Source organism: Trichoplusia ni, chromosome 5 (assembly GCF_003590095.1).
Source record: "Trichoplusia ni isolate ovarian cell line Hi5 chromosome 5, tn1, whole genome shotgun sequence".
NCBI classification, from domain to species: domain Eukaryota; kingdom Metazoa; phylum Arthropoda; class Insecta; order Lepidoptera; family Noctuidae; genus Trichoplusia; species Trichoplusia ni.
Window position 1 is genome coordinate 12056986 of NC_039482.1, and position 20533 is coordinate 12077518.

General features: G+C 40.7%; 1 protein-coding gene across 1 annotated transcript in view; it reads left to right on the forward strand.

Annotated features, from left to right (window-relative positions):
• Positions 1-37: 37 nt before the first annotated feature.
• Positions 38-20533, forward strand: part of LOC113494523 (protein purity of essence) — a 45850-nt gene continuing 25354 nt past the window's right edge. The window contains exons 1-43 of the mRNA XM_026872904.1: positions 38-231; positions 644-741; positions 1065-1201; positions 1610-1730; positions 1971-2242; positions 2429-2592; positions 2960-3095; positions 3266-3388; positions 3479-3621; positions 4040-4241; positions 4840-4999; positions 5421-5593; positions 5997-6162; positions 6507-6685; positions 7170-7326; positions 8111-8214; positions 8482-8625; positions 8912-9124; positions 9454-9641; positions 10099-10279; positions 10398-10503; positions 10600-10753; positions 11009-11243; positions 11391-11609; positions 11824-11994; positions 12336-12481; positions 12584-12720; positions 12866-13079; positions 13339-13391; positions 13475-13628; positions 14057-14221; positions 14446-14594; positions 14743-14849; positions 15202-15416; positions 15781-15944; positions 16332-16544; positions 16807-16971; positions 17363-17557; positions 17936-18120; positions 18231-18392; positions 19180-19312; positions 19605-19810; positions 20048-20281. Of these exons, the coding sequence (XP_026728705.1) occupies positions 110-231; positions 644-741; positions 1065-1201; positions 1610-1730; positions 1971-2242; positions 2429-2592; positions 2960-3095; positions 3266-3388; positions 3479-3621; positions 4040-4241; positions 4840-4999; positions 5421-5593; positions 5997-6162; positions 6507-6685; positions 7170-7326; positions 8111-8214; positions 8482-8625; positions 8912-9124; positions 9454-9641; positions 10099-10279; positions 10398-10503; positions 10600-10753; positions 11009-11243; positions 11391-11609; positions 11824-11994; positions 12336-12481; positions 12584-12720; positions 12866-13079; positions 13339-13391; positions 13475-13628; positions 14057-14221; positions 14446-14594; positions 14743-14849; positions 15202-15416; positions 15781-15944; positions 16332-16544; positions 16807-16971; positions 17363-17557; positions 17936-18120; positions 18231-18392; positions 19180-19312; positions 19605-19810; positions 20048-20281 (7065 nt within the window). The 5' untranslated portion in view covers positions 38-109. The remainder of the gene's footprint in view (positions 232-643; positions 742-1064; positions 1202-1609; positions 1731-1970; positions 2243-2428; positions 2593-2959; positions 3096-3265; positions 3389-3478; positions 3622-4039; positions 4242-4839; positions 5000-5420; positions 5594-5996; positions 6163-6506; positions 6686-7169; positions 7327-8110; positions 8215-8481; positions 8626-8911; positions 9125-9453; positions 9642-10098; positions 10280-10397; positions 10504-10599; positions 10754-11008; positions 11244-11390; positions 11610-11823; positions 11995-12335; positions 12482-12583; positions 12721-12865; positions 13080-13338; positions 13392-13474; positions 13629-14056; positions 14222-14445; positions 14595-14742; positions 14850-15201; positions 15417-15780; positions 15945-16331; positions 16545-16806; positions 16972-17362; positions 17558-17935; positions 18121-18230; positions 18393-19179; positions 19313-19604; positions 19811-20047; positions 20282-20533) is intronic.

Sequence of the window (20533 nt, forward strand, 5' to 3'; positions counted from 1 at the left end):
CCAAAGACAACAGAACTGGCCTGGAAACTTCTGTCAGTCGACATTGACATTTTGACAAATAATTGTCATTCTCCAAAATCGAATCCACAATCGTCATTTTCTCCCGAAAATGGCCGCATCTGGAGGAAATATTGAATGGTCTACAACTGTTAAACCGATATTAACAGCACTCTACGGCCCATTTTTTGATAAAAATGATGCTGTGGAAATCATCCAAGCCATCATCAAAAGGTTTGTGTCATCAATGTACCTAACTGTTTATAACAAAAGTTATCTTGATAGCGCAGTTGATTAATCATCACTGGTTTGTTACCTATTTATTTATAAATAAACAGAGGTATGTTTTATTTTTGGAGGTTGTTGTACTACTTTTTGTTCCATATGATTTTGATTAGTAACAGTTTTAAATACTTGTTATCTATGCTTAATTTATAGACAGCCAATGAAAAAAATCTCTAATTACCCTACATAATTCATATAAGAATTGAGCCATAAATAATAATTTATCTAACAGTGTACCCTCAATGAATAATAAAGAAAATAGTTTTCAGTAAATGGATGCTAATAATTAAATTGATTAAATTATGTCTTTGCGTTTGGTACAATTTCTTTATGGTGAATCTCTGGGTTTCCTTGCTCGCAGCGAAAGTGAGTTCCAGAACCATGAGGACATCTATGACCTGTTCTACACATGCTTTGCATGTCTCAGCGCCCACTTTGTTAGCCTGAATGCTAATAACTGTAAGTAATTTTATGTTTTATCCTTAGAAAACATTAGTTCTTGTAGAAAGTATTTTAAGAGTGTGATTCATAATATAAAAGCAAATTAAACAAATAAAAAATGTGTTCTGTTTGTGTCTGTTCAAATCTATGTAGAACTTGCAAAATTGCACAAGATTTCACAATAGGGATATTCAGTAATTATGCCAAAAACATGCATGCATGAACTTGTTTTATTTGGACACAAAATGTTGAAGATTATTATCTTTATAGTGAGATTATAATATTCAGTCAACAATATCTTTTGAATATCTGAAATATTACTCACTAACAACTATTTCTAGTACCCAATGACCAACTGAGCACAGCAAGAGATGCATTCAGAGTGATTCTCCGCCAAATACTGAAGAAGCTCTCTGAAGCTGGACTATCTTGTGATGATACAAACACAACAGCTGCACCAAATGTATCTGTTAAGCAGGTAAGATCACATAAAATTTATATTATAAATGCGGAACCATAGTTGTATATGACTGGGTGGATGTTTGTAACCTCATCACCCTACAAATTATTTTTAAAGGTGGCTGACATGTTGGATTACTTTCCAAATTTTATCCAGCTTTGATAAATACAAACAATAAACATAAAATGAAACATTAGTATTTTAGCTATCTCTTTTACTAGTTCTCTATCCTGCATTTTAACTTTATTGTATGACTCAACTACTAAAACATTTACTTTAAAACATTATAAGACATTAAGTCTGTGTCCCTCATATTAAAAAGAAAAGAAGTAACAATAGTTTTTGTGATATTATTAGGGGGGGTGCTTCTTTCACTTCATACATTTTACATTGTATAAATAACTAAAACAACACATCTGTCTACAGCTGCTGTTGCCTATTGTGGGCCTATGTGGAATTGACGGAGGGGGCTACCCCCAATCTGACCTAGTTATCTTGACCTCTCTGCTGAAGAATGCTAAATTACCTGCGCATGTTACTGTTCCTGGTAAGATAATTACAATTATTTTACTGGTAAATTAAAAAAAAAACATAACAATTTTAAAGTAAAATGATTACCTGTTGAATGTCTTGAAAGTAACCTTACCTTTTACATGAATTCTTTGAACAAGTACCTTAATACTTTGCTAATATAGTATCCTTATACAAGACCTAACAAATTACTTATTAAACTGCATAGGTAGCATAACCTAGGACAACAAATACAATTCATCTTTTGTGTGTTCAGAAACTCAAACAACAAAAACATCAGTCATACCAAGTTCCATCACCTCACTGGCTTCTCAAACCACGCCTACTGAGAAACAGCCGCCGTCAAACGCTCAGCGCCGGTCTGACGCTCTACTGGAACAGCTGACCGCGCCGCTGCGGAACCCGGTGGCATCGCTGACGTCATCTCAAGCCCAACCGGCCACGGCTGTCCTGTCGCCCGGAAGTAAGGATAGTTTGGAGAGCGCTAAAGATGGAAATGCTTCTCAACAGTCGTCTATTGATATGAAGGTGAGCTTTCGAGTGTCTAGTCAAAAAAGTATTTTTTATTATGATTCACTTTCCAATCTTTAGATACAACCATTTTTGCCCTGGCCTAGGGTTTCCGACATTTTTTTTTCAGGCATTTGTTTTCCAAACTATGCCTTCCATGTTTGTTGGCTAGTGATTAGATAAAATGTATTTAAAATTCAACAGAAATGGGTAGCATCAACTTGCTCATCGTTGTTAATGGAGCTGAGAGCCGGCTCCGTGGTGCTGAAGGTGTGTTCTTCGCTCCCATGCCTGCAGCGGTACCTGAACCGCTGGCAGACCGCCAAGGACACTGCTATGGCGCCACAGTTCAACTCTGATGCATCCCTGTAAGTATATTATTTGATTTTTCTATTATATTTTACTTTACGACTTTCCTTTAATTTGAAAGTGATTAGATTAGTTTCACCCAGACCAGGAAATTATATTTTTAGTATACCTATTTTAAATATTCATAGGCTAACCATTTGGCGACTTGTTGTACAGATTGTGATTTCTCTATCGGCAGAGTGGGACCGCAACTAGGGCGGGAGAATGTGGTCCTTTTTTGTAATGGTACTAGTTGCGCTTTCTGTAAAACCACTGTAAAATTAATCATTAACATATTTCTATAAGTCAACTTTTCATAGGCTTAGGACAGCCGTGGTATCAAATCCGCCCGTAGCTTTATCTATCTAATGTTTGTTTGTGTTTCAGTCTTCACTTCCTCGTTAACGAGGTTCACGTCTGCCGCCTCGCTCTTTCTCTGCCGTGCCTCGAGCCGTTCACGCCCGAGCGCATCATGACGCTCAGTGACGTCAGCATCGCTGCCTTGCTGTGCGCTACTGCACAGGTGACTGACTGGTTTTGTTTTTATTCAGACAGATTCTAAATATATGTCAATATTTTGTAACTAATTTACATGTTGTTTTTAGACATATTGTTAGAAATAATTGCATATCCTTCAAGTATGTTATTGTAATAATATATTTGCATTCATGTTTTTGTTTTGCTTTTGAACAGGCTTCTCTACATCCTAAAGACGAAGAGTACGAGCAGCAGACGGCTACCTTGGTCGAAAGTGCACTTAGTTTGTACAATACTGTTGGGGAGACTTTCAAACAATCTACGCGCGCTGGTGGTTATGTAAGTCATATTTATTTTTATTATTTTCGTACAACAAAGAATCCGAAACACATTTATTTCAATGCTAATTCCGTTCTCTTACCTTATTAGGTATATCAAAACCACCTAATGATCGGAGGTTGGGTGTTGCTATGCGGATTACATCACGCCTTAGCTGGCGCGCCCTGTACAGTGACTGCGCCTGGAAAGAGCCCTGCCAAGACTCCGTCGAGGCCTTATAATCTTACTAAGATGTAAGTAGTAGTCAATAATTGTTTTTTGTATTAATATCGATTATTCAGGTGTGTAGTGTAGACATACATACAATTATTATTGGTGGTTACTGCGAGCGCGCAAATACCTGTTCCAGACGATAACGCTGACACGAGAGCTGTGTAGACAGAATAGATTTTGTTTGTTGTTCATTGAATGATTTCACATCACTGATTTACAGTGTAATTTATATATATATATATATATTCAAACGTAATTCTATAATATGGTATTTAATCCTTGTGTCGTGGGTTGTTCCACATACATTTTAATCAAAAAGCACAAGGGTTTAGTGTAATTTTGGTTTGTAAGTAACTTCATCTGTTGAATTAGAAGATTTGTGTGATGATAGACGTAAGCTGTGTTACTATAATAAGTGAACATGGTCGTTGTGTCCAGGCAACAAGGTCTGGGCGTGGTGTGGGTGGCGCTGGGCGGGCGCTGCCTGGCGTGGGTGAGCGCGCTGCTGTCGGACGCGCGGCTGGAGTCGCTGAGCTGCGGGGACGCCGCGGCCGCCGCGCCCGCGCCGCTGCGCGTGCTGGCGCAGCACACCGCGCACCAGCGCGAGCTGCGCCTCGCCTCCGCCGCGCCGCTGCACCAGGTAACGAGGGGTCCACCTTCTCCTTAACATCATACTCAAACAGCGCGGTACACTCAAAGAAAATGCTGTGTGTGAATAAATGTTACTCCCAAAAACAAGCTTCATATACACGGTGATTTTTTAGTCGTCATACAGAAGTAGCCCAGTTCATGTATCCGACGTAAAATACCCCTAGGCGCGATTATTATTTTTTTATCATCAACTAAGTTAATAAGTACGAAGAAAAATTAAACAAGAGAAATCTGAAATATACTCTTAAAAATGATAACAACGCGAAATTTTGCCGCCCGCGCTCCTCACCATTGTTACAAGGCTCGGATCGCGCTCGCAACAGAGCTGTGTTTCTAAAAAACTACGAATTGCATCATAATATTGCTTTTTGCTTTCTCGGGGCCCTATTTATGTATATAATACAATAAATAAGATTTTATCAAGATATATCCTGGGATTGGCTAGGATATGGACTGCTTTTTTTTTAAATAACAATTAACATGTTGTGTGTTTTTCATGAAAAAAGTACAGCTTACAGTTCACACTAATATTAAACGACTTTATTAAAAAAAAAATGTTTAGCTACTATTTTTTTCTCTCCGTACAGTTATTAGTGGCGCTGGGCGTGGTGTGCTACCGCAAGGCCACGAACCTGAAGCGCGCCGTGGTACAGAAGCAGCACCAGGACGCGGACCCCGACCGCTCCGACTCCACCGTCTACTTCCAGGACATGATACTGTGCTCCGAGGACTCCGAGACTGACGACGGTAAGCTTGGATACATCTTTTCATATAAGCTTGTACTAGACTCAACTCACTTTAAAAAGGAGGAAGATATAAATGCGAAAGTGTTTCTGACTGTGTCGCTTTCATGCCAAGTTACTGAACCGATTGTAATGTGATTTGGTATACAGATAGCCTAGACTCTAGAGCCTGAAAAAAGGCATAGGCTACTTTTAATATGAAAGAAAGGTTGAAGGGGGGGGGGGAGGTCAAACTTTATACGAAACTTAATTTGGGAATGGACTACGGCTTTGAAGTTTGGCTTATCTTTCCATAACATACGTCTATTACAATTCTATCTTATCAATGTCCCACTGCAAATCAAGTCCCATAACCAAAAAGGTAAACCAGTAATTATATACTACAAAATCACCTCAAACATATTAACATGAATTGTTTTGTCTAGAAGACAGCGAACCATTATTCGGTCTGTGGTTCGAGTCGACGCTGGTCGCGCCCGACGCTATCGACAACAGCGGGCTGGTGCGCGCGGCCGGCAACAACGACAACGCCGACAACGCGGACACGCCGCAGCGGCCGCACCAGGCCATCGTGCCTGATAAGGCTGAACCATACTCTGTGAGTACTTTTGATGGTTTTTCTACTGTCTTAAAAATGTTAAAAGCTAAAATTTGAATTAAAGTTTGTCTATACATAACATTCAAAAGTATTTCCTGCAACTACTGCAATCAATAAAAAAAAGCGACTCCCGCACTAAAGAATTTAATCCTTGTGTCGCGGGGGATTTCACAAACATTCAAATCACATGCGCAGACGCGTTCAGTGGGTTTGGATTGGTGACCTCAACCACTCGGCTATCTGTGCAGTCAAAATGTTTTTGGATGTTTTAATTAAGTTTAATATGATCCTGAAGTTTCGCGGCCCCCAATATTTGGGCGCTACGAAAATGGCATTGTCAATTCGATGGCATGAAATCTTCTTCAGTACATAATTTACTGACTAACATCACTATTCTTTATAGTACATTACTCTGGCGACGGAAGTCTTCACTCTCCTAACGGAGGAGATTATCAGTGAAGGTTCCGAACGCCTCGGCCAGCACTCCCTGCAGCTGCACGACGCGCATCAAGCGTTACTTGCGGCTCTCGCTAAAGACTTGGATCGCGAGACTGCTCGCACTGACACCGGTAAGCTAGCTTGATGTAAATTGAACTTATATGTCACGGGAATATGACTCAATATCCTTCGTCTAACTAAAAATTAATTTATTTGACGTATGTATACTTGAGTGCAGATTTTTTGCGTTTTTTGCAGTATGTAGAGTTTTTGCTTACGAGTTGACTTGATTGTATAATCCGAAAAATGCTTAATGGATATTAGAATATATTCATGTCTCTACTGCCAGTTATACAAATAACCATGAATCAAGTAAATCTACCTACAGCACTGACATTAAACTTTCAACACTCAATTTCGATTACATTCTTCTCAATTTATCCATAAACAGTTATCAAATTTCTATTCCACGAAGGTACTATATCGGCGTGCTTCGGTGCCCGCCTGGGCGCGTTGTACGGTGCGTTCAGCTCGGCTTTGGTCCGCTACCTGCACAACCTCAGCGGGTCGCCAGCGTTCGCCTCGCTACAGCCCGCCTTACACCAGCAGCTGATCTCTGCTGGCTCTGAAAGGACTAACATGACTCCTCTGCAGGTTAGTTATAATTGCTACAATTCCCACTAGTATGGTACATCACATTCAGAAAAATTTACGACTGTAGTGTACCATAAAGCCCTGACAAGTTTTAACTTCAAGTATGTCAAAACGTTACAATATTAACTCTAAGTATATTGTTCCAAAATGTGATTCTTATGGAGAAGAACCGGCATGCCGCATGCCATAGTGCCTAATTAGCAAGTGCAATAAAGCGCATATTTATGAAGAAGTATCTCAAGACCAATGGTCTCAACAAATTATTACCTATTTTATCATAATGTTAAAATCTCATTGCATCATCAATCTATTGAGGCTTCATAAATTCGCTATTTCAAACTTCAAGAAACACATGAGTATTGAAAACGAATGAGTGTTCGGAGGCTCTATCGCCACTTCTTAAAATAATCATCTGAGTTAAAATGTTATAACATTAACAATTATTAACCCTGAACGGCTAAGCATTATCCTTATCACCTGTCAGGTTGGGCCCCGTGTTGTGAAACTACTCGGAGGCATGGTGCTCAGCAAGCAAGCCGCTGAGCGAGAGAACAGTATCCTCGCGATGTGGCACAAGATTGTCAATACTCTTCAAGAATGCGCTTTACAAGCTCAGCCTTCACAGGACCATGATTATGAAGGTAAATATTAAATCTAGTTTAAATATACTGTATATTACATAAAAGCTAATAACGGTTACTCGCGCACATTTTTCGAGACTTTTGTTACCATGAATGATTATGTGTGCCAGTAAGCCGTTTGTACATAAAGAATTTGCTTCCCGACAGTTACTCTACAAGAACATAGCAAACTTGGACACATTCATAATAATACGTATTTTTTTAATTGTCTGTAGTGGGACAGTTATTTTGGGGCTGGACTAGTTTATTAAACTAAAAATCATATAAGATAATATGAATATAATGGTCCGTATTCATTTGCTGCCAATGAAAATTAGCTGATAATTATATATATTTGGTATAATATTTTTATTATTAAACCAACCGAGATGCCATAAGCTTAACAAAGCAAACCTTAAATTAAATCAATATTGAAGATTCGATGATTGAAATAAACTGAATTTATGTAGGTATTCTTTTCACATGCGGTCACACAAGTTTATAGCTACTCTGACAGCTTATAGTAGTCTTAAAGACAACTTATTTTATCAGTCTTATGTGTTTCGCTCATGAAAAGAGTATAAAATTGTAAATATGTATTCACCATGTATAAAATTTAAATTGCTTTTTTTTTCAATTGTTGCTATCCGGTTTTCTGCAGGCTTTGCTAATATAGGTATGCCATTCATATAATTTAATATTGTACATAACAAATTGACATAACATTTCACTGAAAATTATAATACATTTTATAAAAATTGTATTTAAAAAAATCTTGATATTTAATCTTTTATGTTTGTTTCAGACCTCAATGTTGAGCATGCTCAACTGTTAGTTTATCTGTTCCATTCGTTGACGCTCATGCAGAAGAAGTCTGTACTGCTCATGACTTCCAATGCTATCATAAGGGTAAGTTAAACGTAGGGAAGTAATTGATGTCTAACTTAACGAAACTCGCCTTGCGAATTCGGTATGCAACTTGAACAAAACGCTTTGAAGGATCGGTAAGATTGCACACGTCTAATGAATAAATATGCGAATTGTGTGTAATTAAAATAAAAAAGGAAGGAACCAATTTATTAAGGAGAAGATTATTTCAACATGTTTGCCTATACATATAAAAGAGTAAACATTTTAAATGTTTATAAGTCTTTATAAAACGTTCTACAATTGTAGGTGGTGGAAACTCTGGCCATAAGTGACAGAAAGCGAGCTATGAACCTGGCGCCGCACCAGTTGATGTTGACCACTCGGCTGATGCTGCTGTTGGAGTACTTGATGAGGCACTTGTATGACGCCCCGCAAACTCTTCTGCAGCAGGTATATATCCATTGGTTTTCGTTAACTTACTCATTTACGAGATCGATGACACGGGCCACATTTTACGTCAAATACAATAAAACCCTTATAGTTATTTCATAAAAACTGAAAAAAAAAGAAACTAAAGATTCTGTTTGTTTGTTTTGGACTGTTACTTGTCTTCGAACAATTTACTTAATTTTTAATTCAATTCAATATCTTTATTGTGGATGGATATCACCGTCCTTAGATCTATTGTACAGGAAGACTCTAAATACAACTTTTTGCCTTCTTTCATTTTCTTTAGATCGAGTGGAACTTAGTCATAGCTCCCGGATTGGCCCAGCCGTCAACCGAAGCGAACGCTAACGGTAACAAGACAACAGCAAACGGCCAGCCGAAGTCGCGCATCTACTGCGAAGTGCCCTACATCGAGCAGGCTTACCGTCGCCTGTCGCAGGACGAGTCATCTATGAGGCCCAAGTTCTACGCGCTGACAAACGCTGAAATTAATAATCAGGTACGACTTTTTTTGGGTCTTGTATTGTTTAAATGTATTAAATGAAAAACTGTAGTTTAAATAGTGTTTTCCAAATAATTTCAAAGACGCCTGCATTATTTGAAACTAGCTGTAGCCCTTGGGCCCGCCCACTACAAATCGAAAATGATCAGTCGGGAATAATACAGGTTATAACCATCTGTGTAACAAATTTCGTCTAAATCCGTTCAGTGGTTTTTTCGTGAAAGTCAACACAACAACATGACAGGCTTTTTATTCTGCAAGTGAACAAGATGGACTTTTCATGACATCATTCGAGTGAAAGTTACCTATTTCATCCTTCCGTGCAGGAAAACCCCAAGTTCGACGGGCTAGCTTGTAACTTCGTGCTGGGTACTCCGCACAAGCTGAAGTACCCGCTGCTGCTGGACGCGCTGCTGTCGCTGCTGAACTCTGCGTGCGTGTGCGACAACTCGCAGTACCACGCCTCGCCCGCCGCTCTCGCCGCCGCGCACTACTGCTTCCAGACTGCTTGGAGGTGAGTGTGTCATATATATAATTAATATTTTTATACAACAATAATATGTATGTAATTCTTTGTCAGTGAATTTTCCAGAGTAGGACGTCAATTGATATGACTAAAATAAAAATATACAGTTTTGAGGATAGTGGATAGTAGCTCTAGATTTCACGTGCAATCAATCAGGATTGCACGTGAAAGCTGATACTGTAGCTGAAACATAAGCAAAAAAACCTAAGTTTTATATTGCATAATAACTGTTTGTCTACTACTATAAGCATGACATTTTGGAAGGGCGCAATTAGAACCATTACCATCTCTATAAAGTTTAAGAAGTGCCTTAAAAAAGGCCTATTTGAAATAAAAACTTTTTGACTTTGATTTGATTGACTAACATACTATAGAATGCTATTCCTGTTAGTTACATAAAAACTCACCTACGCCTTCTACAAACCAACATTATTTATATCTCCAGGCTAGTAATAAGCATGCCACCAGCGACTCCACACATGGACAAGCTGCAAGCCGGCACGACCGCCGACTTGCCTTCACCGCTGCCTCTTCACGCTGTCGTATGGGCACCGCGCGCTGACAACAAGAAGGTTTTCAACCCCTGGCTGAAAGACGCTCTCGTCAAACAAGGGATGTATACACAGGTATGAGACAAGAATCTTGTATTATTATTTCATGTAAATATTATCCTAAACAAAGATCTAACAAAGATAGATGAAAGTTACAAACTTGTGTATGTTTATATTGCTTTTTTATTTACAGTATGCAGAAAATTTACTTGCTGGAGTGAGTGCGTCTTGCGATAATATTAAATATACGGCCTGGTTGGCATCGGAAACGATTAAACACTTGAAACAAAATTGTACTGGTAAGTAAATAATACTATTCAAACTGTTGAGATATTATTCATTTGTTTCGTTATTTAACTTTATTAATTGTCACTATATACATTTAATATTTACAGCTAACGGTTTACCTTCGCTTCTGGATGTAATATCTTGCGACTCGGCGCTCGTGAGGTTCAAAGTGTGCCTCGCAGACTCCGCTACGCCGTCTGAGGCGCATCAGTTCATGCCCGATCTTTTGGACTTGTTGGAAACTGTCCTGGATTGTTGCCGGTATGTAATCACACGGCTTTTATGATTAAAGATTACTTAAATATTTAAGACTCGAATATTGATAAATTCCACAGCAGATGCACGTTTTGTGATGTTTTTCATTCTATTAGGATCAATATTTACGTTATCATGAAAACGCATATTTTTTTCGTAAGTATTTCTTATACATAAATGTTTTTGTTAGTCGTTCTATTACTTTACCTGGCAAAATCAATCCTTCTTTCCCGAATATTTACAACAAATCTGTAATTCCAGATTAAGTGCGGGCCTCGAACTCGAAGGTCTGATGGAGAGCGCCAGCAGTAGCTCCGAGCTGGCCGTGAGCAAGTGTCGGCTGCAGGTGTGCGGCACGTCGGGCCCCGTGGGCAACGCGGCCGGCAGCACGCCGCCGCCCGCGCTGGGCGCCTGGCTGCGCGCGCATCTGCCCGCTAATGCGGCCGCGGCGCTCGACAGGCTGTCCTCGCCGCCGCCGCTCGCTTGTATTAACTTGGTAAGTGAAGTATTTGGAAATAGTATTCTTGGTATCTTTTTGTGGTAGACAAACCTCTTCCTTAGAATCACTTTTTGTGTCAAGTTACGTAATTACAACTTATTTTTACCTGCTACATTAAATCTCACCTAATTTTATTTCCTTCAGGCATTTTACTCTGGCCACATCATCCCCTCTGAGAGCGCGGTCCTAAACCTGGTATCATCCCACTGCGAGTTGATCACAGCCAACACGAAGTACTCGCTAGGGCCATCGCTCATGATGCTTGCCTACTCCGCGGCAAAACTTCTAGAAGTGGGCGCCAGCAAGCTTGCTGACAACCCCGACCTTATGAAGAAGACGCTAGACTTGGTTATACCGGCTTTGGTAAGTAATAAAACAAAAATCTATATTTAGCTTACCCATGGCAGTTGCCAGGTGACCTTTGGTCTTTGTATTGCAGTAAGTTTTGCGACACTCTGGTTTTGTCAGTGTGTTTTAACTACGATCGTTACTGTCTAATCTCTTGTACCTCAAATAGCTGGCTGTAACCACATAGGATTAAGTTTAGTTTACTAATGATATATGTGTTTCTCAACAGACTGACGGCCGTCTAGAGTTCATGTCGGAGCCTCTAGCAGCGACACTGAACACGCTCGTGCCACAAGTGCAGAAGGCGGAACAACTAATTCACGAACACATTATAAAGACAACTTACAATGTCCTTGTGGAGCACTTGCAGCCGTCAACAGAGAAGACGTTGAGACATATGGTAAGCAAAATCCAATCTTTAAATCTGTTTTCCTAAACTTTTTAGTCATGTGATGATTTTTGTAGGTATTTTTTTTTGAGAAATTTGTTGCGCCGTTTCTCCTCTCGCAGCAAAAGCACTTAGGAGGCAGGCACCTAGGTGGGCGAATCTGCGTGGTGTTCAATGTTATTTGATCTCAAAGTGAATGTTTGATAATTATAAAAATGTAACAAACATACCAAGACAACACATTGTTAATTGTGAAGAATGCTATTGTATCCTATATCCTTCTTATAGTTTTACAAAAAAAAAACACAGATTGACCTAATGTTTCGATTTTAAATAATCAATTTGTCCTATAGGTTAAATACTGGGAGAAGATACTGGACCGACCCGCGGGCAGACTCGCTTACGAAAAGGTGTTTGCTGACAACTCTGGCTACTCTCTCGGCAAGATCCTTCTTTCTGCACCTAACGCTAGGAATCCTTACGCCGAACGGGTTATCAAGTAAGTTTCAATTAATTACGATGAGATTTTCAGACAATGCATTATGACAAATCATAATTTTATGTCTTTGCAGTACCAATAAAAGTATTTTTTTACTTATAGATTGTTCATCAAGATATTCTCTGGGTGCGAGAACGAGCTGAACGGTAACTTGTGCGTGTCTGTGTGCAAGTTTATCGGTGTCGCCGATCAACAGAAGCTTTCTACTCTGTTAGCTCACATCTGTCTTGGTTCGCCTGGTAAGTAACCATATATAAATTTAATTATTTTCTTTCAAACTTTGTAATATCTGCCTAAAAAATGTAAATTTCCCAATCCTTCCCAAAGGACTTTTTCATTCACCTGATTCTCTTTATCTGATTGAATATGTTCTCATTTCTTTAGCGAGCAACGGCACATCAGGCACAGCTAACGGTACTCCTACCGAGACCGAGCTCCCCACGCCGACGTCATCAGCTCCGGAAGCGGGCGGCAACCCCGCCTCGCTCGCCTTGCGCAACGCGCTACGCAGCGTGTTCCGCAGCGAGAGCGATGCCGCAACACGCAACGATTCCAACGCGCAGAGGAATGATTCAGATCTACCCGTGTTTGATGCTCCGTAAGTGTATATGTTGGGGGATTACTTGCTTAGTTATTATTTTTAAATGATACCATAATCACGGTCGGAATTGGAAAATCAGTTTTACTGTAATGAAATAAAGATTGCTTTTAAATTTAATGTTCAGAACGGTCTCTAACGATTAATTTTCTTTTCAATGTTAAATGTCAATCAACAATGTTTGCAACTTATGTATGTAACTATTTACAACAATGTATGCCAGTAAACTTAAGCAATAACTTTTAATTCGTTTAAACAGATCACCAGCTCCGAGAGCACAATCAGACACTGCGCAACAGTCTGCTAATTCAGGTAAATATGATTGCAACATTAGTTTCATACACTATCCACTGCAAACGCATGCGTAACTTAATATACGATTTATTTTTATACAGAGAGTTGTAGCTGGTCGGATGGCAGCAAGGAAAGTGCTGGCGCCGCTACGACTGCTGTGGTGCCGGTAGAGACTACGCCTGCGCCGCTTACCGATGCAGCTAATGATAACGCCGCGCTGCTTTCAGCGCTCTGCAAGCATGTCGTGCAACACTGGTGAGTGATTTACTATTTGGTTTTTTGTGACGTTCTATATGTATGTAATGTTATGTCATGTAACTAATTTAATCAATTGCATACATGCACGCTTTTACAACATATTATAATTAAGTTCTTTAATTCGCCCGTGTTCCCACGCAATCAGTAATAATCTGACAGGTAAATCAGATCTGTTTTCGATTGTGATTGAAAAGTTTCTTGAAGCGACGTGATAGTCCGCTTTATTGGCGCTTGGGTGATCGCAACGTACCAATTATGTTGGTCCTTGGTAGACGCTGTAAAATTCGCGCATTATCTTTTATTTTCAAGAAACTTGCGGCGAAACCCGTTACATTTCGAATTTCGAAGTTTTCACTAGCTTTGACAATTTTCTAAAATAAATAGCCTCATAAACAAATTTCCAGTCCGTATTGTATGTCCCACAGCGGTGACGAGGTGAGCGAGCGCATGCTGACGACGCTGATCGGCGTGTGCGGCGACAGCGCGTGCTCGCCGCTGCTGCTGCGCGAGATGTGTCGCCTGGCCGACGCGCACGCCGGCGGGGACCACCGCCAGCTGTTCCCCGCTGCCGTCGGCTGGCTGGCTGCCTGGTAACTGACAACTTTAGATGTTTTTAGATGTAGCTATGAGGATTTCAGAACGTGCCACGGTATTCTCTCCTGTCCGCATGTAGGCTCACGAAGTTGAAGTACATACGTACAAAAAGTACGAGTCGAGTCCATAAAATAATTTTGTTCACACAACTTTGGAACAGTAGGTGTTTAAAACTACAGGCCGTTGAGAAAAATATATTTCATATTACCCTTTTGTTTAGTGTGGAGAATTTGAGCAGTCAAGATGTACTGGACAAATTGGAAGAGGGTCAGGTGGACGGTACGCTCGCGCCGCAAATCGAGTCCGCCTGCGTACTGCTGTCATACCTCGCCGATGCTCTGCACGCTATCAATACCACGCAGCCTCATAGTAAGTACCAACATTTTCCATAAAGACTAGATTTTACTATTGCGTGCCACTGTACCGCAACAATGCAGAAAAAAAGCAATTTGTACGTTAATATAAATACAAATAAGTTTTTTAATGTGACATAATGATTGGGAACTTTGTTTGCTAGCTTGGCGATCCGTCAGTCCCACCTGGGAATCTCCCTCGGACCTCGGATTCGACTTGGATTACACGGACGAACAACAAGATGATGACGATACAAGTGCTGATGACTCCGTAAGTATATGATTATTCGGAACTTACAGATAGCTTCTGTTTATACCTAGAATGTTTATTGATATTAGGACATTGATAGACGTCATGTTGTTTTCTCAACTGTGAGACTCATAATCCACATAGAGGAAAGAAAACGCGAGATGTTTAGATAAGCTAATCCATCTAAGCCAAACAGACAGGTTGGAAATAATAAAATGTAATTGGTAATGAAAAACACAATTCCTCTCCACGTGTCAGCTGCTTTGGTGGATAACAGACCACCTATCGTTCTTTGAGCCCTGTTAAATAAACAGCTTCTAAATAAAATTAGGCGACGCAATAAGACACAGATAAAAAATTGTTTTATTTTCAGGATGAAGACGCAATGTTGCAATACAAACTGTGCACGTTCACGGTGACCCAGCGCGAGTTCATGAACCAGCACTGGTACCACTGCCACACCTGCAAGATGGTGGACGGCGTCGGCGTGTGCACTGTGTGCGCGAGGGTCTGCCATCGCGGCCACGACGTGTCCTACGCTAAGTTCGGCAACTTCTTCTGTGACTGCGGCGCTAAGCCTGATTCTAGGTAATTATAATAACTGATAATACTGATATTATTTAGCATTAACACACTTTTTATTATATTCTGCGATCACGTTAAAACTGAGTATAATTCGTCTAGTGTGTAGTACCCGTATAATCTTCTTAAATAAATATGAAACGAATGGTGGAATCATGAATAACAAATTAATTAATTACATTAAAAGAAAAATCTAAAGTAATCACTGCTGAATTTGCATAGTAAGTAATAGCAACAATTATGTACACAAATAAGCCAGCTTAAAAGCTATAAGTTGGACATCAAAGGCTTAACGCTGAGCATGATCTCATTGTTCTATTTAGCTACTACCGTTGAATATGCCTAGTAACGGAATGTCCTCCTTCCCTAGCTGCCAAGCCCTGGTGAAGCGCTCCGTGACGCTGGGCGGCGCGCGCGGCGCAGGCACCGAGGAGGCGGCGCCCGCGCCGTCGCTGCGGCGCCGGCCCTCCAGCCCCGCGCCGCCCGCCGTGCTGGCGCCGCCGCGGAGGCCTGTGCTCGCCTCCAACATACAAGGTACGGAGTAACATGCCTCATGGCTAAACTGCAACTAATGTCAAAGTTTTGCAATTCTTTATACCTTTTGAAATTTCCATGTAGTGTTTCGGCACCAAGGAATATACAGATCCTATGCTTGTCAGTAGAACCGCGTTCTCCGTTTTATCCTGCCATATGTCGATGGCAATCTATAGTTTCTACACAAATTATGAACTAATTATAGGTCATGTAACTTTAAATAAATATGAGTTTATATAGTATTGAAGGAGTTGTCCGAGAACGACGTTAAAAATAGAACGAAGTGGAGAAGGAAAAATAGGAAAGCTGACCCCGCCACCATGTGGGATACATAGCTGGGAGAAGACAGAGGGGTGTTTATATACTATTGATTTATATTGTGTTCAGGCTGCAAGCAATACCTGTCGGCGTACGCGGGCTGGGGCACGTGCATGGAGCGTGTCCGGCGCCTGCTGGAGGCGCTGGCGGGCCCCGTGCGCGCCGCCTGCGAGCGCGCCGCGCCCACCGGCGCCCACGGCCGCGCGCAGCGGGCGCTCGCGCAGCTGCATCTGGGGGAGAAGAAGTTCACGCACACGGATAATCTTATGCTGCCTACACTTGGTACGTGTTTTAAACTTAACTAGTGATATTGACCAATTCTATACGCCGTCTAAACATTCAGCCAAATTGAAGGGCGACAGCAGAAAAAGTCTTATTTATGTATTATTGTTTTTGCCATTATGCAGCATACGAAATGCAGAGACAATAAAAGACAATTTAAAATATCACTTGACCAAGTATCGCGCATATAAACAGCTGATATTAATTTGTTTATGCCATCATAATATATAAAAGTTAATAATACAACCTCGTTTAACCCCAGGTTCTCAAGAAGGCGCCTTCGAGAACGTCCGCATGTCGTACACCGGCGAGACCGGTCAGACAATCCGTCAGCTGATGTCCGCGCACAAGCTGCGCCGCGTGGCCATGTGCTGCCTCGCCTCGCCGCAGGGCCGCCGGCAACATCTCGCTGTGTCGCATGAGAAAGGTAGGAGCAGAGAATGTAATACGTGTCTTGAAGTATCTGTAATTGTGTAATTGAATGATTTAGTTATCACTCAAAAAGAAGGAAGATGGAAAGCAGTTCGTTTCTTCCAAGGGTCACTCTAAGAAATAAACTGCGTCTGTTTACTCATTATCAAAACACTACATTGTGTTAACTTAAAGAGGTGACCCCTGGGTTTTGATGATCATCCTCAGCCAGCTAGGAAATGACGAGTTAAAAAAGAACATTAATCCTTTTTGAAAAACAAACTATTTAATTTCATGCTTAGTCAGAAGCTTAACCTTGAGCTTAGTATGATACTAGTGAATAAAGCGACTATTAATATTGTGTAAGTCGACTCTGAATGGATTATTAATTTTAATCATTATTACAGGAAAAATTACGGTGCTACAGTTATCGGCTCTACTAAAACAAGCCGATTCTTCTAAACACAAGCTGACGCTGACGCGTTTGTCGTCCGCTCCCATACCGTTCATGGTGCTCAGCCTGAGCGGCAACCCGTGGAATGAAGATCTACTCGCAGTGTGTGGACTGAAGGAGTGCCACGTGCTGACTTTCAACAGTGGGGGTAAGTTATTAACAAATAAATTGTATATAACATTGATGTGAAGTTAAGATTTAAATTGCGTGAAGAAGGTTAAACCATAGGAAAATGTTATATCATCTATGTATAGTACTTGTTCATTTTTATATGATACACTAGCTGTAGTGTGCTCGTCAGCTACATTACGAAAATGATCCCACGGGAACATAACATACAAAAAAGATGCTATGTGTAAATTCTGGTTATAAGTGTTATAACGTATCTGTTTACTAAGTCTCGTTTAGATCCGTTTATTAGTTATTTCTAAAAAGGAACAATCCATACAACCATACGTACAAACTTTCGCGTTTATAATATTAGTAGGATTCTTTACAGTTGTAATTTCATTTATTTTTCTCATAGGTGCCGTAGCCGATCATCTAGTTCTCAACACTGGTTTGGAAGGCAACAATTACGTCATCAAGGCAATATGGCTGCCTGGATCACAGACACAACTTGCACTCGTCACATCTGACTTCGTTAAGATCTACGACTTGAGCAAGGATCTTAACAATCCCATGCATCACTTCCTTGTACCGAGCGGAAAGGTAAACGTATTAGTTGTTTTCTTATGATGTTGGGTTTGGTTTGCAATAATCATATAATGAAGGTATAGTGGGAGCCAACTTAAATACTGTAATAACGTTATCTTTGTCAGGTCCGCGATGTAACGTTCGTGAACCAAGACGGCGTCATGCACATGCTATGCATGAGCTCGGCCGGCCATATATACTGGCAGCCGATGAGCGAAGAGTCACGCGCCACTCTAGGCACGTTCTACGTCACCAACACGCTAGAGGTGCTCCATCCGGAAATACAGGTAAGTTTCTATGTTTATTGAAATTTCCGATATAACCTTTGTGAACCAGGCTGGTATTATGCACACGCTATGCATGAGCCCGAACGGCCACATCTACTGGAAGCCGATAAGCAAGAAGCTGGAGGACTCGCGCTGCGCCTACTACGTCACCAACATCCTTCAGGTTGACCACCCGGAGATACAGGCAAGTTGCGGTAACCGGTTTTGTAAATTACGTCTTTGAAATCAAGTACTTGTTATCATCTTTATTCATATAATTAAGGTGATAATTTGAATAAAAATCTTGATAAAAAGACCCAAGTTTTTGTTCTGTTGTTTGCAGACAATGTACTGAACAGCCTCGCTCATTTGTTTATAATTGAACTTAATCAGGCTGTCTGGTGTATTATCTGTTTTAGGTTGAACTTTTCTTGCATAATTACAAGCACAGCGGGATTGTAGCTAACCGCAGTGCGAATGTTATATGCTTGTAGTGCATGCCACCGTCCATAATGTAACCATCAGGGGTTTGAGAGCGGCGAAAGACGAAACTACCCATTTTATATGAATCACATAAGCAACAAGCATGCGTCATGAATATACTAGCTTTTGATTCATGCAATAACGTGGATGGCCTACCTTTTTGTTGATACCTCTTCGTCGCTCCATTCCCCGCATATATATTGGCATTAGAGTTCAAAATTCTGTAGCAACTAAATATCCCAATTGGCTCTTTGTTGTCAAATATATTATTTTTTAGTTCTTTGCATTTTACCCAAATACTCGATGGATTTCTTTCTCTCCGAAGGATGTTGCGGGTTTGGTGGGCGGCGGTGGTGTGTCCATTTACTATTCGCATACACTCAAAATGTTGTTCTTCTCGTATGCGCAAGGAAAGAGTTTCCTTGCTCCGCTTAACACTGTGGAAGAAAGCCTTAAAGGTATGTATTTATTCTTTAATTTGCGTTTTTGAATGAGTCTTCTTTAGATCATTTTTATATCAGTTTCTCCTGAACCTAAGTCACGTAGCTGAGTAGTGCATTTCACATTCAAAAATTTCACAAAAACTTCAAGTCATATTGTCAAAAGAAAGTCACTTGAAGTAGACAAGTAAAAGAAATGTGTAACCTAGGCATAAAAGATCACACTTTTTCATGTCCTATGTACGTTCGAACCCGCAATCTAGATAGCGGTCCAGACAATGAATAGCTTGAAATAACACCTTGCCTCCAGGTACGGCCATGATTACTCTGTCGACGTCATCGACTCAGAAGGAAGGCGGTGGGCGTGGCGGCGGCAAGCAGGGCGGAGTCCAGTCCCTGTGTCAATGGGCTGAGGTGCCCGGACATCCCGGCCTCGTGACTGCCGTCATGCAGGCCTCTAACAATCCTGTTGTGTTGATGTTGACGCCTACCAACATATTCGTGCAAGAGATTAAGGTGATTACGACTTTATGTTGTTTGGTTAAGGTCGATTTTTATATGGTTGTGCATCGTTTTATACGCGGGATATCTATGGTAAAAACTTTCGGCAGATTGAATGCCAATTGCAAACGCACTTGGTGTCAAGAAACAACTAATGTTTACGGATGATTTGAAACACCTTATCTACACACGTGTAAACTTTCATGAGGCAAATCTACACCTAACAAAATCCTAAAGTAATATATTTTACAGGTGGTACCAGCCAAAGCTAAGATAACAGACATGGTAGCCGTCCGTCACTGGTGCGGCGGCGGCGGCGAACAGAAGAGTACCTTGATCTTGCTCTGCGAGGACGGCAGCTTGCGCATGTATGCCGCCAGCGGCGAACACACTGGGTACTGGCTGTCGCCTGCCATACAGCCCACGCACGCACCCAGAAGGAGGCCTAGGTTACTCACGCATCATGCCAAAGGAAAGGCTCAGCAGGTTAGTACATTACATAACAAGTATAATTACTCTCGACACTTAAAAACTTTTGCAGCCACAATTTTCAACCACTCGAACGATTTTCATCAAACATATCTAATAAAACTCCCATATAATTCATAATACAAACTTAATTGAAATCGCTCAATTCGTTTGGAAGTACGATGAAACAGACAGACAGACACGTAAAATCTATAACACCCCGCTTTTTGCTTCGGGGGTTATTTGCAGGAATTTAGATTTACTTAGGTT